The sequence below is a fragment of the Talpa occidentalis genome, unplaced genomic scaffold, assembly GCF_014898055.3.
Source record: "Talpa occidentalis isolate TD23 unplaced genomic scaffold, MPIMG_talOcc4v2.1 talOcc4.6, whole genome shotgun sequence".
Taxonomy (NCBI): domain Eukaryota; kingdom Metazoa; phylum Chordata; class Mammalia; order Eulipotyphla; family Talpidae; genus Talpa; species Talpa occidentalis.
In genome coordinates this window covers 27,805,427-27,821,108 of record NW_023604972.1, presented here as the reverse complement: position 1 = coordinate 27,821,108, position 15,682 = coordinate 27,805,427, and the positions used below count along the sequence as shown (strand labels likewise).

The following is a 15,682-nucleotide window of genomic DNA, read 5'->3' as shown; positions in this document are numbered from 1 at the left end:
TTATAATGAATAAATTTATTCCTTTGCGGTAAATCACAACATATTTATTATTTGATCTCAAACCATGCTCCAATAGTAATATAAGAATATCTTCCAAGAGGCCTATTCATTTGCAATTGGATCAGCACGATCTAATCCAAATAATGACTAGACGGGAATTGAGAGACTTTCCTTGGGAGGAAAAAGTGACTTGGCCTTCGTTTGCCACTTTTCTAGTTACACGACCTTCATATAATTTAATATGGATCTCTGCCCCCTCTCTATAGAAATAAGAAATGGGTTGTTGTAATATTCAACTAAGATAATTCACATGAAAGTAAACATTTAAAGATATTAACCAAAGTTTTTGTAATATTTTTTCAAAACCAAAAGATTCTTGGGTTTTTCTTCCTTCTCTTCCCTTATTTCTGAACCAATACTTCCTATACTTTTCTGAAAGCAAAACTTTCTACTAAACCTGTGCTTCTTGTAGTCTAAGAAAGCAAAGCACTTTGGAAAAGCTCTGTCCAGGACAAATATCCCCTTTAATTGTACAATCTGAGAAAAAGACATGTATCCATGACCTCTGCAATGCTCTGGTTTTCTTAAACTTTTTAAGTTACTCACATTTTCCAAATATAAAAGTTAAAAACTCTCACAATATTTATATTTGAATGCCAGCATCTACAATAATGCAGCCACAGCAAATAAGCGTATAAAAACAGTGATTGGCATAGTAATAAGGCAAAAGAAGTGATTCCTCAGAGGAAAATAATAGCAACCTTGCAAAGTTAGGTTCATGCAGACCAGCAAGTAAGAACCAAAGCTTTACCACTTAAGAGCTGGAAAAGAAATATTTAAAAGAAAACAAAATGCAACATGTATTGCATTAACAACTGAAGCTTATACAAAAATAGAAAAATAATTTGTGTATTTATTAAATACATAAAACTTATTAGGTTTATAAATAATTATATATCAAATTAAAAGGCTATTATGAAAATTATAATATTTATACACACTAAAATATATACACACATTTTTATGAATAAGATATGTTAAAATTCAAAGAAAATGGATAACACTTTTTTGCTTTATAATATGCATTACATAAAATGTGCTTAAACAAAATGCTTTAATATTTTATAAAATATTAAACCTTATTAAGCTTTGAGCTTGCTAATATTCTGGATTTACTACTTTTCAAATACATTTTTGTGACTGGTGTGATTCTACACTAGCAGGTTTTTATATAATTGTAATTCTACCACTAGGGAAGGTGAGTAATGGTTTTCATTAACTTTTTAAAAAAGATTTATTTTTATTTATTTATGCATACAATAACTGGGTATAGGCCAGAGGTATGGGGTGTGAGAGGATTCACCAGAGACAGAGTGGGGAGCAGAACAGGCATATACTGCTGAGGGGAGCAGCAGACAAGACAGGAGAGGTCTCCTGCACCACGTGGGTTAGTTCCCTGGCTGGGGAAAGAACTCTTGCTGAAGTAGCTGCTGATAGCTTCATGGTGCTGCATCTTAACCCCTTGCAACACCAGGGAAGCCCCCCCTTAATCTTCTCAACGATAGAAAATTTTCTTTTCCGTTGTATTTAACATTGAGGGATTGCTTTTGTTTAAGGCAGGCATCTCAAGGGGGAGGGGGAGATCTCAGAAACTCAGCAACAGGATAATCTCAAGTGCCGAATTAATTTAATATGCAGGTTTAAAGGCACAAAATTCATTGCTTGTCATTTTAGGTATGACTTAGAGTTTTAAAATTTTATCTTTACTTTCATTTTTAAAGTTCTGTGAATCCCTATTTTCTATAAAATTTATGGTACCATATCTGAGTATCATAAATATAAGTATTATAACTCTTAATTACACAGTTAAGACTTGGAATACTAAGTTTAATTAAGTACAAAAACATGTCCACCTGAATAAATGAGGTACACAAATCTCTAGGTACAATTTTTCAGTTTCTTAAATTTTATCTCAAAAAAAATAGTATTTCTGGATAATTTTTATGTCTTATTATTAAACCACATATATGACAAATCTCTCTAAGTGGACGTGGGCTCTCAGGAAGATCACTATGAGTATGAATCCTAACTTGTCACTTACAAGCTATATGACAAAAGATTAAGTTATTGGTCATTCAAAGCTTCAATTTCCTAATTTTTAAAATGTGTTAATTGTAGTCCCTTCATATAATTGTTCTAAGATTTAAATAGGATTACATCTCTCTGTATGCTAGAGTATCATGCAATTGCTTCTGTTATATAAATAGCATTATGCTATTGGCAAATAAGGATAGTTTATCGATACTATCACAAGTCATTTCTGTTCAAATATATTTTTTCTTTATCCTGTTGATTTTTGAGCCACCAAGTAAGAAAAGTTTAACACAAAGTTAAACACAACATAACAGGAAAAATGCAAGAACATTTTAAAAGAATTGAATTTTTTTTAAGTTTTACTATCTAATAAGCAAGTTATAAATGAACATTAACCTCAGGTTTCTATCACTTCTTTCTCACAGCTTTAAAGAAATGAAGGATCTCAGCAAAGTGATCGCTTCAACCACTGACAGTAACAGACTACATAGGAACTGTATCAGTCTATATGATTGATGCGACCTGTGTGACACGAGGCTTGCAGACTGAAAATTTAGATTATAGAATAACTGTGCTAGCTTGTTGAAAACTGGGCTAACCACATACTCATATCTATCAAGTTAATAATACTTTTGGGAAAGCATTTAATTTTTTTTAAATCATCATGTAGAGTAAAATACACAGTGCTCAGTCTACTTTCATAGCACTTTATGCCTCAGTTAGGTAACTTTGTCTTAGAAGTTCTTTCGACATGATGCTCACTTTATGTGTGTTGCACATGCTCCTTAATTCAACAGTCTCAACCTTCACTTTCCATTTAATGAAGTTCTATATTTGGTGGAATATTTATGTCATTAAGAATTTAAAAAAGTCTTTAATTGTGCTAGTATTTTTATAGGTTATTTCTTGTTTTAATACACTAGTAAGAAAGCTGCTTGGGTTTAAGTGGTTTATTCCATAGCTTTTCTCCAAAAAAATCTGTCATTTTTAATGTGCAGCATATTGCAGAATAGTAAGGCTTTTTAAGTAAAATATATTTATATATTAAATAGCTAGGCTTTGATTATTTTAAACTTCTGGAAACAAGAGTGTCATATACATGTAAGCATTGATAAAATTGGGTATAAGGACAAATTTTTAAATGTAGTATAGCTATCATTAACTTACAACACTAATAATCACTACACTTTACTATGTGGTTGAATATTCAACATAAAATTAATAACTGTAATTTTCCATTTCCTGTAAATAACTGATAAATGAAAGATACTTACTGGCTGAAGCCTGAGGTTGCATACGAGGTATTCCTCCATTTGGCACTTGAAAATTTGAGTCACTTCTGCTGCTTTTCACTGAGTCAACTTGTGTATTAGATGTTCGAGATAGGTTTGGAAGACTACGTCGTAGTTTTTCTGTAACAATAGAATTTTAATTAAATTACAAAAAAATCAAACCATTTTTTCAGATGGAGAAAGGACTAAGATAGTAATTACCATTCAAAATCAAATTATATCAGAAGAGTCACAGGAAGAACTTACAAAAATAAGCAACTCAATCCAGATTCTATAAATGGGTAATAAACAGCCTCTAAAAAAGAACCATAAATTATTTGTTTAAATCGAAAGCTACACTTACAGATCACTTCATCAAAAGAACAAAGCAAAATGAACACAAATTTGCGTTTATTCTTCATTTTGTATTACTAATAAAATGTAAGCTTTTCATGTGCTTATCTGAAATACAAAATCTTTATAAATATTGTATTACTTTCATACTGAAATATGAAGGACGACTTTTTTCCAGAAACATTCTCATACAAATAAAATCTGCTGTTTTACCTTCATTTTTAACATTGCTTGTCTGTAAATCTGTAGGATGGCCTTGAAGTGAAAGGCGAGGTTGCTGTAAGCGGCTAATCATGGGCTGTGGGGATACTCTACTATATTCTATTCCCCGAGCAGGAGATCGTGACCGAGGTGAATTTCTGGGTGACTGCTTAGGAGATGGTCGAGGTGAATTGCGTGGTGATGGTGAAAACCTGTTAACAGCAGGGTATACTGCATGATGCATATTGTCATCTTCATCATCTAAACTTTGTGCATCAAGTTCCTGATCACTAAAAGTACCCCGTCTTGTAGAATTGCAAGATGAACCAGAACTGCGCCGAGATGTGGTGGCTGCATATTCTTGCCGGAGACCTGACAATAATGAATGTGTTATTTTATTTCTTTAGTTATATCTGTAAAGTTTAAAAGCAAAAGATTATCACTGAAAAATCAAAAAGGGTGTAGAAAAACTGTTTCCACGTGAATTATTTCAGACATCCTCCCTCCTATGGATGCATAAACCACATCTAAAAGGTTATTTCTAAATTGAATGGAATTCTATAAACCTTTGTCCAATTTCAACATTTTTTTCTTGACTCTGAAATCTGCATTGCAAGATAGAACCATAAATGTAAAAGTATTTCTGTACCTAAACCAAGATTCCAGATTTGAGATTAATATTAAAGGACTATGAAGGAAAACAGTTATTGTTCAATGAAAAGAATACATCAGAGAGTAAATAAACCCTGAATAATGAATTCTTGGATTAGTCACACTGATGAAGATGATAGAGAAAACTTTTATCTCATCCTTAGGAATTCAACTGTTGGGCATAAATGAGATTTCAATTGTTTCATAACCTAAGAGGTGTCAATAAAACAATTCCAAAACGTCCAGAAGCTTTAATTCTAAGACTTCAAGACTTTTCAAAGGAGTCCCCTATATATCTGGATACTTTCAAAAACACCTATGCAGCTTTAGGAACCCTTCCAAAAGTATAAAACCTTCCAGGACAAAAATAAACATTGTTACATATACAAAGAGACAAATAACAATTCCACAAATGAATCTAATTTAGATAACATTTTGAGCAAGTCCTGTTAACTACTGGCTGCCCAATCAAAAGGACTCTGTTACAGAGAAGTACTCAACTTTTTTTTTCAAATGAGCCTTTTCATTTTATTTATTTAATTTATTTTTTTTAAGATTTATTTATATATACAAGAACTGGGGTACAGTCAGAGGTGTGGGAGGGTGAAAGAATTCACCAGGGACAGAGTGGGGAGCAGAACAGGCAGATGGACCTAAGACACTGCTCAGGGGAGCAGCGGGTGAGGCAGCAGGGGTCTGCCATACCATGTGGGTTTCTCCCTGGTCAGCCAGGAATCGAACCTGTGCTGTAGAGGCTGCGGACAGCTTCACAGCGCTGTGCTCAACCTGCTGTGCCACCGGGGAGGCCCAGAAGTACTCAACTTCTAAGTCATATATTTTTACACTGAAAGCACTCTCAACATGGTTTCCTAAAGATGATGAGAATCATGCAAAGGTATGTGTAAAGCTAAGCACTGCAATTAACTGATTAACTGATTAACTGAATAAGTTAGTGTCTGTTTATACCAAACATGGGCACTAAAGTCACCTAACAAAACACAACACACCAGTATTAAAGGAAAATGTAGCCTTATTTGAAAAAAGAAAAACTCAGATCCTGATGCAGGCTTTCAACTAACAAGGGGATCCTAAGAAAGTCATATTTACTATGGGATTATTTACTCTGATTCTTTGCTACTCATCTAAAAACTGAGGACGCTTACCCAGGCAAAATCTGTAATTCTACTTATTTTTTAACCAAAAAAAAAAAAAAAAAAAAAAAAAAAAGAGAAATGATGTTGTAAAAAGGAAAATTAGTCTCCTTAAAAAAATAAATAAATAAAAAGCTGGCGTTTTCAAGGAAGTATTATGTGTATTTTTAGCAATTTCTTTTTTATCACCAGAAAAAGAAATTTATTCTTGTATATGGCTAAGGAGTATTATGAAAAGGCAAAAATTTCTATTATCTGTTACCAAACCACAATAATGAAAGCTCTATCAAATAGCTGAGTTTCTAGCAAAATATTGGGGTCAAAAAAGTTGGGGTTCTGAGAAGAAATGTAAGTTTAAGGTATAGTTAGGCAGCATTCTTCATTCTCTTTTCATATCCATTACAACCAGCCCTTGCTAGCTGACACTACCACAGACTCAGTGAGGAGTTACACAAAATTACAGAAGAAAAGGGTACCATATTATCAGTTTCTAGGGTTAAAGATAAATAAAGGAAGAACCAAGTCATTTCTTCTTTCTTAAAATAGGAAATAAATGAGCAGATTAAAAAACATTTTGCAGTTTCTCAATAAATTTTATAGTTTAATAAACCTTACTATATATCTACAGTAAAGAAAGGATCTATTATATATACAGACAACAGAAAGATTTTTGAATGAAATTATAGCAATGGTCCATTACCTTCAGTTAATTGTCACAACTGAAATGTGTTGCAAAGATGTCTTCATCATGAAGGTCAAAGGGTACATGCTTTAGAAATTGCTAACTTTACAGTTAAGCCCATGACATCTTACAATAAAATGTACAGGTAAGAATAATACCATCACCATTATTTTACATTTAGATCAGAGTCAGGGCATCTAGGAACCCATGAAATACTATAAAAAACTTTGTTCATTCGGGAGATGACAGGGAACATTGTTTTTATTTTTTATTTTTTTAAAAACAATTTATTTATTTATACAAGCACTGGGTACAGTCAGAAGCGCGGGAGGGTGAGAGAATTCACCAGAGCCAGAGCAAGGAACAGAATAGACAGATGGATGAAATACACTGCTGAGGGGAGCAGCGGGCAGCAGGAGAGGTCTGTGTGCCATGTGGGACCCTCGCCAGCAGCCGGGAACCAAACCGGAGCTGCAGAGGCTGCGGGCAGCTTCGCAGCCCAGTGCTCAACCGCTGCGCCACCAGGGGAGGCTTTGGGGAACATTGTTTTTAATTAGATTCTCAAAGGTGTCTGTGACCTAAAAAGTTGCAAGGATCACTCTGCAAAGCACCACATATGCTTCATTTAATTTAATATCACGATTCTAATTTTCTCATAAAGATCTTTTTCTAGTTTCTATCATAATTATAAGGAAAGGTTGCCCCCAAGGAGATAAAAATTGTTTCTTGGAATGTGAAAAAATTTTTAAGAGATGAATTGTTTGTGGAATCAATGTACATAAAGGGATATAGATACATCTGTGGCATTAAAATTTCATGGGGGGGGGGGAGGTGGAAAAGGAAAAATGTCTAAAAGGTCTCCTTAGGAAGCAATGGTGAAAAAAGGGTTGACAGAGACACACTGGGGGGGCTGGGGTGTGTGTGGGGGGGGAGGATTAGGGACAAAATAAGGGGGGGGTGCAATTGTATGGGGAATATAACCAAAATGAAAATGCATACATTGTGCAAAAATGAAAAATGATGTAAGAATTATATAAAATATTAAAAAAAATCAAAACTGAAATTTCAGAGTTTTGAAAAAAAATAGTATGATTCCATTTATTTAATATACACAAAGCGGTATTTTTTGAAGAAGACTTCATGTGCTGAGTATGCACAGAAATGCACAGAAGTAATAAACACCAAATATTGAGTGAAAAAAAAAAAAAAAAAGAAAAAGGGGTTGAGAAACACTGGTCTACACTAAGAATAACAGAGTAACAGAGTAACTACACTGCTAGGAGCCAGTGCAGAGTAACCTGCAGATGATATGATTAACAATCATAGAAGCAGGGCACAACCTGTCTTTCTGCACTCCTCACCCAGAAAACTGCTCATCATAAAATGGACTCTGAAAACAAGTTAATGAAAAAGCAAGTCCATATGTTGAATAAGCTCTTGAAATTTCAGCACTTCTACTCTATATAAAATTCCAAAACTTTATCATATTTAAAGCCAAAAAGAAAAAGAAAAATACCGGATGGTCTCACTCATAGCAGGAATCTAGAAAACTTAAATAAGGGACCAGGAAAACGAATAACTATAAGAAAGTGAAAAGCAAAATCAACAAAAAACTACGAACCAGAGACACTTTTAGGGGGGCGGGGGTGGGAGGGGAGGGATTGGGGTCAGAATGGGGGGGCTGCAATTGTATGGGGAATATAAAAATAAAATTTATTATTAAAAAAAAAAAAAAGATCATATGCTAAAAAATTTTTAGAAAAAGTAACTCAGTGTTGTCAGTAAAAGTCACATTTTTGTTACCAGCAGTAATGCTAATGATGGTTTTCAATAAAAACACTTAATCAAGAAAAAAAAAAACTTTATCATATTTAATATCAACAGAAAGATTTCAACTTCAACAATTACTTACTTTCTTCCTGCATCCTAGCTAGAATCTGCACATCAGTTACATCATTTAGCTTATAATTGGATCCAATTGAATCTTCGTCTAATTCTGAAGCACTTAACTCACTGTCTATAGATGATTGAGGACTGAGTGGAGGATTTCTGTCTGATGAATTTTTCAAATTACCTTAGGAAAGAAAAACATGATTTGGTAAAACCAAAATTGAATAAACATTTATTGCAATTAACATTAAACCTTTTGATTCAGTTTATTATTATACATTTCCTGTTTGTAAAATTCAAACACCGACATTAAAAACGACCTTTTTAAGGACAAAAAGGGTTATATATACTCCTTCATCTATTATTGTGCAAATACAAAACACATTTTCATGTAACTATAACTTACCTATCCTCTTATGAAACAATTAAGCTTTCAACACAGTATTAGCAAGCAATTAGAGTTCGATAAGACATATTTGAAGATTTCAATTTTTATAAGATAGCCAATGAAACAGTTCTATGAAATGATGAATTTATGTGATGTTTTCTTCTCTGAAATTCAGTCATTAACAAACACCATCATCTTAACCCCTCAAAAAAGCACCTGCTTTTCCTAAACAAGAAAATGTAATTTGAGAAAAATTAGGATTCCTTAGAGGTTTAGGAACAAAACCAAAATAAAAAGAACATTAGGCTCATTTCTCCTATTACTATGCCATCTTTTCTTTTTTTTTAAAGATTTATTTATTTATTTATTTATTTATTCATTCATTCATACAAGCACTGGGTACAGTCAGAGGCACGGGAGAATGAGAGAATTCATCAGAGCCAGAGGAGAAAGTAGAACAGGCAGAGTGACAAAGTACACTGCTGAGGGGAGCAGCAGGCGGCAGGAGAGGTCTACGCACCATGTGGGGCCCTCACCCAGCGGCCAGGGATCGAACTGGCACTGCAGAGGCTGCGGGCAGCTTCGCAACACAGAGCTCAACCGCTGCGCCACTGGGGAGGCCCTTACTATGTATACCATGTTTGCAAAATTCCTTGCCAAACTAGTAATGGGGACCTAAGGAATTCTTTGAAGTGTAGAAATGAAGCACACAAAGGTGGAGTGAAAAAGGAACTTCATTAAAAAAGTGTTCTATCACTGTAAATCAAAAGGTGTGGGCAGCAATCCCGTCCACCTGTGACTCTGCAGGTGCCTCTCTTTTTTTCTTTCTCCTTTTTCTAGTAAACCCGTCTTCTCAAAATGTTAAAAAAAAAAGAGGGGTGGGGATAATACAAGACAGGTCAGAGGAATAAAGAATATTCATATTCAAAAGTGCTTAACTTGTTTGTTAGAAAAATGCTTTTACTAGATCATCAACTGCTAGACAAGAATAATAAAATCCCAACACTATCACTTATATTTCTAATATAGATTTGAAATGCTTTTTCCCCCCAGGATTCTTCACCGTAAGAGTCAGCTCCAATATGAAAGGCATATAAGAAGAGCAAGAAGAATAGTTAACATTAATATTATCAAGAAGAGCAGAGTACACATAACAGGAAAAGTACTACATGGTGAGGTTCAACTAGTACTAGTATAAAATTTTTTATATCAAGTAAATATAGCAGATTAAACTTATTCTGATAGTCATGGGTGAAATAAGTACAAAATAACAATCCATATACAAAGTAGAGTAAGGTCAATAAAGTCTTTAGGGAATACACAGGTAAAAAATTTGAGGTGGTTAACAATTATTTTTAAGGGAGCTCTAATAATGTGCCATAACAATAGCAACAATAAGAGTAACTGAATGAGTAAAGTTTAAAGAAAAGTAAACTACAGAATAACGATCTCACTCCCAGAACCAGAGTGCAATATTCTTTCTCCAATTCATAGCAATCTATCCCTCCCATATAGTGTGGCTCCAGACACTCCTTCAGTACCTTCTCAAAACATTATAATATTACTTTAGTACTTAAGCTTATTAAAACTTCTAGTTATAGGTAGTTTTTTAACTGCAGCTTTCACAACCCAAGTTATTAAAAAAGCATCAATTGGTTAAAAGAACCAATCTTGTGACCCCATTCCATTTAATAAAATAGAATTACAAATCTTTTAAGTGCATGCTAAAGAAAAGTTTGTGACTATACCCTAGCTGCAATCTAGTGTAGAAACTGGTGCAAAGCAGCTCCTTGGTGATATCTTTTTTTTTATAAAAAAGATTTATTTATTTATTATTTATACAAGCACGGGGTACAGTCAGAAGCACGGGAGGGTGAGAGAATTCACCAGAGCCAGAGCAGGGAGCAGAGCAGGCAGAAGGACCGAAGTACACTGCTGAGGGGAGCAGTGGGCGGCAGGAGGGGTCTGCGCGCCATGTGGGACCCTGCTCCGGTGGCCGGGGAGCAGCTGGGGATCGAACTGGCGCTGCAGAGGCTGCGGGCAGCTTCGCAACCCAGCACTCAACCGCCGCTCCACCGGGGAGGCCCCTTGGTGATATCTTAACCATTAAAAGTTCTACAAATAAAATCAACTTGAACTACTGATGAATAACTAAGGGCAGTAAGCTAAAAACCATCCCTTAATCACACCCACTCCACTTTCTCCTTACCTGAATTCCCAGGAAGTATAAGCTGTTTCACTATGGGAGGTCGCACTGGAGTTGAGGATGGTGAATTGAAACCACTGCTATACGGGCTACTTGCATTTGGACTGTATGGACTTGAGTAATTCATGGAGTTGAAAGGATTATTATATAAATTCTGCCTCTTGAGAGCTGCATTAATGAGAAAGGAAGTAATCAAACTGAGTAACTGAGAAAAAATACTTTATTTCAAAATTTTTCCCATTAGGAAATTCACTGTAATGATTTCACTTTAAATAAAGAATAAGCAGTCCCAAAGTAGTGGGGGAATATATATTAATAATCCTAACAAAATACTTCCTTTATCATAAATTGTGTTATACAGGTAAAACAGTGGACACACTAACCAACAAAAATAACATCATAGAAGAATATCTCTACATATTAGAAGTTACTAAATTCATTCCCTTCTATCTTGTTGGAAAGCTTATTTCAACTATTTCAACCCAGAATGTCCTTTAATAAGAAACTGAATGTAACAGGGTATTTATATATTTTTTTTCTGTAATAAACATGTATTGTTAAAATAAAAAGGAAACTGTAAAATACTAAATTTTAAAAATAGTCTTTCCAAAGTTTCAATTTATATTATTTTAAGGATTTATTTATTTATGCATACAAGAACTGGGGTCTTAGGCCAGAGGGGGGAAGCGGGGTGAGACAGTAGAGATCTGCTGAGCCAAGTGGGTTAGCTTCCTGGTCTGGGATGGAACTTTGCTGGCCAATAGCTTGACAGTGCTGAGACTTTAATACCTGCCAGAGAGGCCTAAGCGAGAGGATTTTAGAAAAGACCAGATATACTTTTTTAAACAGTTTTACATAATTAAATTTATTAGGTGATTGAAACCACTATATAAAACCCACTGTTTCATGGACATTACTCTTTAGGATGAAGTTAACTAAAAATGAGGAAATTAAGAGGGGAAGCTATTTAGTAAATAATAAAACAGAGTACATGCAAATGGTAAAAACTCATGATGGTATGTACAATGAGATTTGAAAAATACGTGAGAGCAAAGAACTGCTTTCCTAAACACACTCTTCTCAACATATACCTGCTTTTTGGTAAAAGAACGCAAAGAGATGAATTTATAAGTAACAGACATACCTGACATAGTTTGATCAAGTTTGTGGATAAGAGACTTTTTAGCACATTCAACATCAGGACTTGGGTAATCCAAAACTTGCCTGCACCAAACTAATGGACTAACAGATTTCTGCATTGGTGTAAGTTTTTTCTTTGGTGATGAATATAACCTAGAAGAAAAAAAAGGGAGGGGGGACATTCATTATTAAGACCAAAGTTATAAGATAGGGATCCTTTGGGATGTATTTAAGTTGGGGAGGAAGGATAGAAGTGAGGGAGTATGTCTAAAATCACTCACATATACCTTATACACAGGAAGAAAATGACATTGTAACAACCAATATAAGCCCAAATGAGGCTAACTGCCTTATCCTAAAATTTGTCTCTTTTTTTCTTTTTCATTCCCACTATAAAAACTGAAGAAACACCTGTATTTACATAGTTTATGTGTTTTCAATAGTATTTGACTAACTCCCTAATATAACTATATTGCTAAGTCTTTTATAGAAGGTAAAATGAGACAATAATTTCACTATTTCCCAATCCTATTTCCTTTCCTAGAACCACAGAAAAATCTACCATTAGTAATTCATGCCTTCTAATTAAGCAGTACCCATTCAACAGCTCTCCTTTCAAATGATATGTCGGAGAAAATATTTTAAATCCTTAATAACAATACGAATTAATATAAATAAAATTACTTAAGTCTTAGGAAAGAAGGAAAGTATTTTATAAACTCTTAGGGAAGGAATACACAAAGGAAAAGGTGAGCAGAAAGGTAGACAAATATTTCCCACTACACAGTTCTGCCTCAGATTAGTTGAGGTTATGAAGATTGATATTAATTTATTTCAATTGTTACTCCATATGAAAAATGTGAAATTACCGTAATTCTAACCACAGTGGTCATCAAATTAAGAGAGAAGGGCAGAACAAAATTTCTGAGATGACAGCATTCAAGATACAGAAACTATACAAAATGTCACTGATCTCATTAAAGACTGTCTTATTTCCCTGGAACTGGAACAGGATGGAGTGACAAATGCAATGTATATAATACCATCAGCCTGGATTCCAGATCTCTGTCCTTCCTGGGGACTACCCTTCTAAACATACTTTTAGTTTTTTCAGAAGTTGACACTCTTGTAGATGGTAAACAGAACTTAGGGAAACAGAGACAGATAACAAGTCTCTTTCATATAGCTCTACTGAGTCAGATTTCAAACACAATGAAAATAAACATCAATTTTTAGTCATCATAGTAATGACTGATTCTGACAAAAATAAAAGGATGTGAGATACTGTGATTTTTAATAAAAAAATCCATTAAAAATAAATAAATCTACCAGCAAACATGATTTGAATTATAGTAATTGGATCCTCCTTTAGCAAGACCAGGGTGTTTCAGTCCCTGAATTTTAAAGAAAATCCTCTCAAAATTATTTGCAATAACTATACACATCTCACTTCTACAAACACACAGAATTATGTAAGATAACTATCCTATCTACTAAAAACACCTCTTCAATCTAACACTTCTTCAACAATAATATGGTTTAATCAAGAGAGCTCCTGATAGCTTAATGATGGCTAATTAACTTCTACAAGGTTGAGATTTGTAACATCTTTTACTTGCTAAAAAAACTTCATTACCCTATTTCTACTACAATGAAGCCATAGAGGCCCATGTGAAAAACATAAAAAAAAAGACTCATGACTTTTCTGAAAACCCAATATAACAATTCCACACTCATAACAGCAACAAAAAGAATAAAATACCTAGGAATAAATTTAATGAAATTCAAATGAAGTGTAAGAGTGGTACAAAGAAAACAATAAAACATTTCTGAGATAATTTCTGAAATTATAGAAAAATATAAGGAGCGATGTACCATGTTCATAGAGTTAAAGACTCAAAATTGTCGAGAACATCAATTCTTCTAAATTGATCTGCAGAATCAACATAATCCTTAAACAGAAAAATCTTAGCAGACATGTTTGCACAACTTGCAAAGCTGATTCTAAAAGTTATACAAAAAATGCAAAAGACAAAGAATGATTAAAACACTTGAAAATGAAAAAAATTTAATTTGAAAATCTATGGTCTTACTCCCTTACATACTGCAGCTAAACTGATTTCTAAAATATAAATCTTATTTTATGAATAATGCTTTGCTAAAAATTATGTTAGTTTCCTTTTGCCCTTATATTGATAGTTTTTTTCCAAAAAATAGTTCCCACAGCCCTTAGGACATGAACAATGACCTAACTGTTGCAGTATATATTTTTTTTAGCTTTATTTCTCACCCTTCTTCACCACCCAAATCTAAATAACAGCCATATGGTACTAATTTCTATTCCTGGGAAGCCCAACACTTTTGCTTCTAGATCATTTGTGTATGCTGTTCTACTTGCCTGAAACAAGCTCGAATCTACTTCTTGCTTAATTCATTCTCCCCGCCCAACTTCAGCCAGTGCATTCCTACTTTTACTTTTTTTTTTTTTTTTCCTGTGGGACCCTTGCCAGTGGCCCAGGATTGAACTGGCGCAACCCAGCGCTCAACCGCTGTTCCACCAGGGGAGGCCCCATTCCTACTTTCTATTGGAGAATCTCAGCATTAATGACACTATTTAAAGGACAGCATTCTTTAACACCTGACATAAATTATACTAGGTGCCCCACTACGGCAAAAGTGAAGCAAGGTATTGCTGTAGTCATTTAGATATATCCCATTAACAAGGAGATTCTACCCTTAACCCTCATTTTAATTATAAGAGACTATATTTAAATTCTTTTTTGTCATGTATGAATGCTGTGAATTGGTATTTATAAGTTGAAGAGAGATATTTAAAAATGTGTTTAGAAGTGATAAAAAAAAGTTATAGTATAGATGAACTAAAAAACATTACGCTAAATAAAAGAAGCCAGATATGAATTGGCAGGGGGGTAAGGTGGGGCTGGATGAAAACACACACACACACACAAAGAAGTCAGTGACAAAAGACTGTATATTTATAATACCATGTACATGGGACATCGAAAATAGGCAAAATCTGAGACAGAAAGTAAGTCGGTGGTTGCCTAGGGATGGGATGGGGATAAATAGAAGAATGGGAAATGATTGCTAATGAGTACAGAGTATCTTTTGGAGATATTGAAAATATTCTAAAACTACATTATGGTATGGTAGTATAATTCTGTAAATATACTAAAAAAAAATCATTGTAGTAAAAACCACAGAATACTTTAAAATGATAATTTTATGAACATGTAAATTAGATCTCAATAAGCTATTAAAAATCTTTTAGAAATGGGGGCCTCCCCTGGTGGTGCAGGTGGTTGAGCGCAGCACTTTGAAGCTGTCTACAGCCTCTGCAGCGCTGGTTCGATCCTGGCCGGCCAGGGAGATTCCCACATGGCGAGGCAGGCTGTTCCCCTCAGCAGTGTATTTCAGTCAGTCTGCCTATTCTGTTCCCCACCCTGTTTCTGGTGAATCCTCTCACCCCCCCCACATCTCTGGCCCGTACCTCAGCTCTTGTATGCATAACTAAATAAATCTTAAAAAAAAAATCTTTTAGAAATAAACTGTTCTTTCAGGATTTGACTGTTTTTCTAGAACAATCACTACGAAAGAATTAAACATCATTAAATATATATTGTTAAAATAATG

At 34.2% G+C, this 15,682-nt stretch overlaps 1 protein-coding gene across 5 annotated transcripts in view; it reads right to left on the bottom strand.

Moving 5' to 3' along the window:
- Window positions 1-15,682, bottom strand: part of SLAIN2 (SLAIN motif family member 2) — a 49,596-nt gene that overhangs the window by 18,356 nt on the left and 15,558 nt on the right. For 4 of the 5 annotated variants that reach the window (XM_037529180.2, XM_037529179.2, XM_037529181.2 and 1 more), the window contains exons 2-6: window positions 12,033-12,181; window positions 10,892-11,056; window positions 8,317-8,478; window positions 3,933-4,292; window positions 3,369-3,506 (exon numbers count right to left, since the gene is read on the bottom strand). In XM_037529180.2, the coding sequence (XP_037385077.1) occupies window positions 3,369-3,506; window positions 3,933-4,292; window positions 8,317-8,478; window positions 10,892-11,056; window positions 12,033-12,181 (974 nt within the window). Of the gene's footprint in view, window positions 1-3,368; window positions 3,507-3,932; window positions 4,293-8,316; window positions 8,479-10,891; window positions 11,057-12,032; window positions 12,182-13,903; window positions 13,952-15,682 lie in introns of those variants that run through there. The other variant, XM_037529184.2, reaches the window with a different exon arrangement.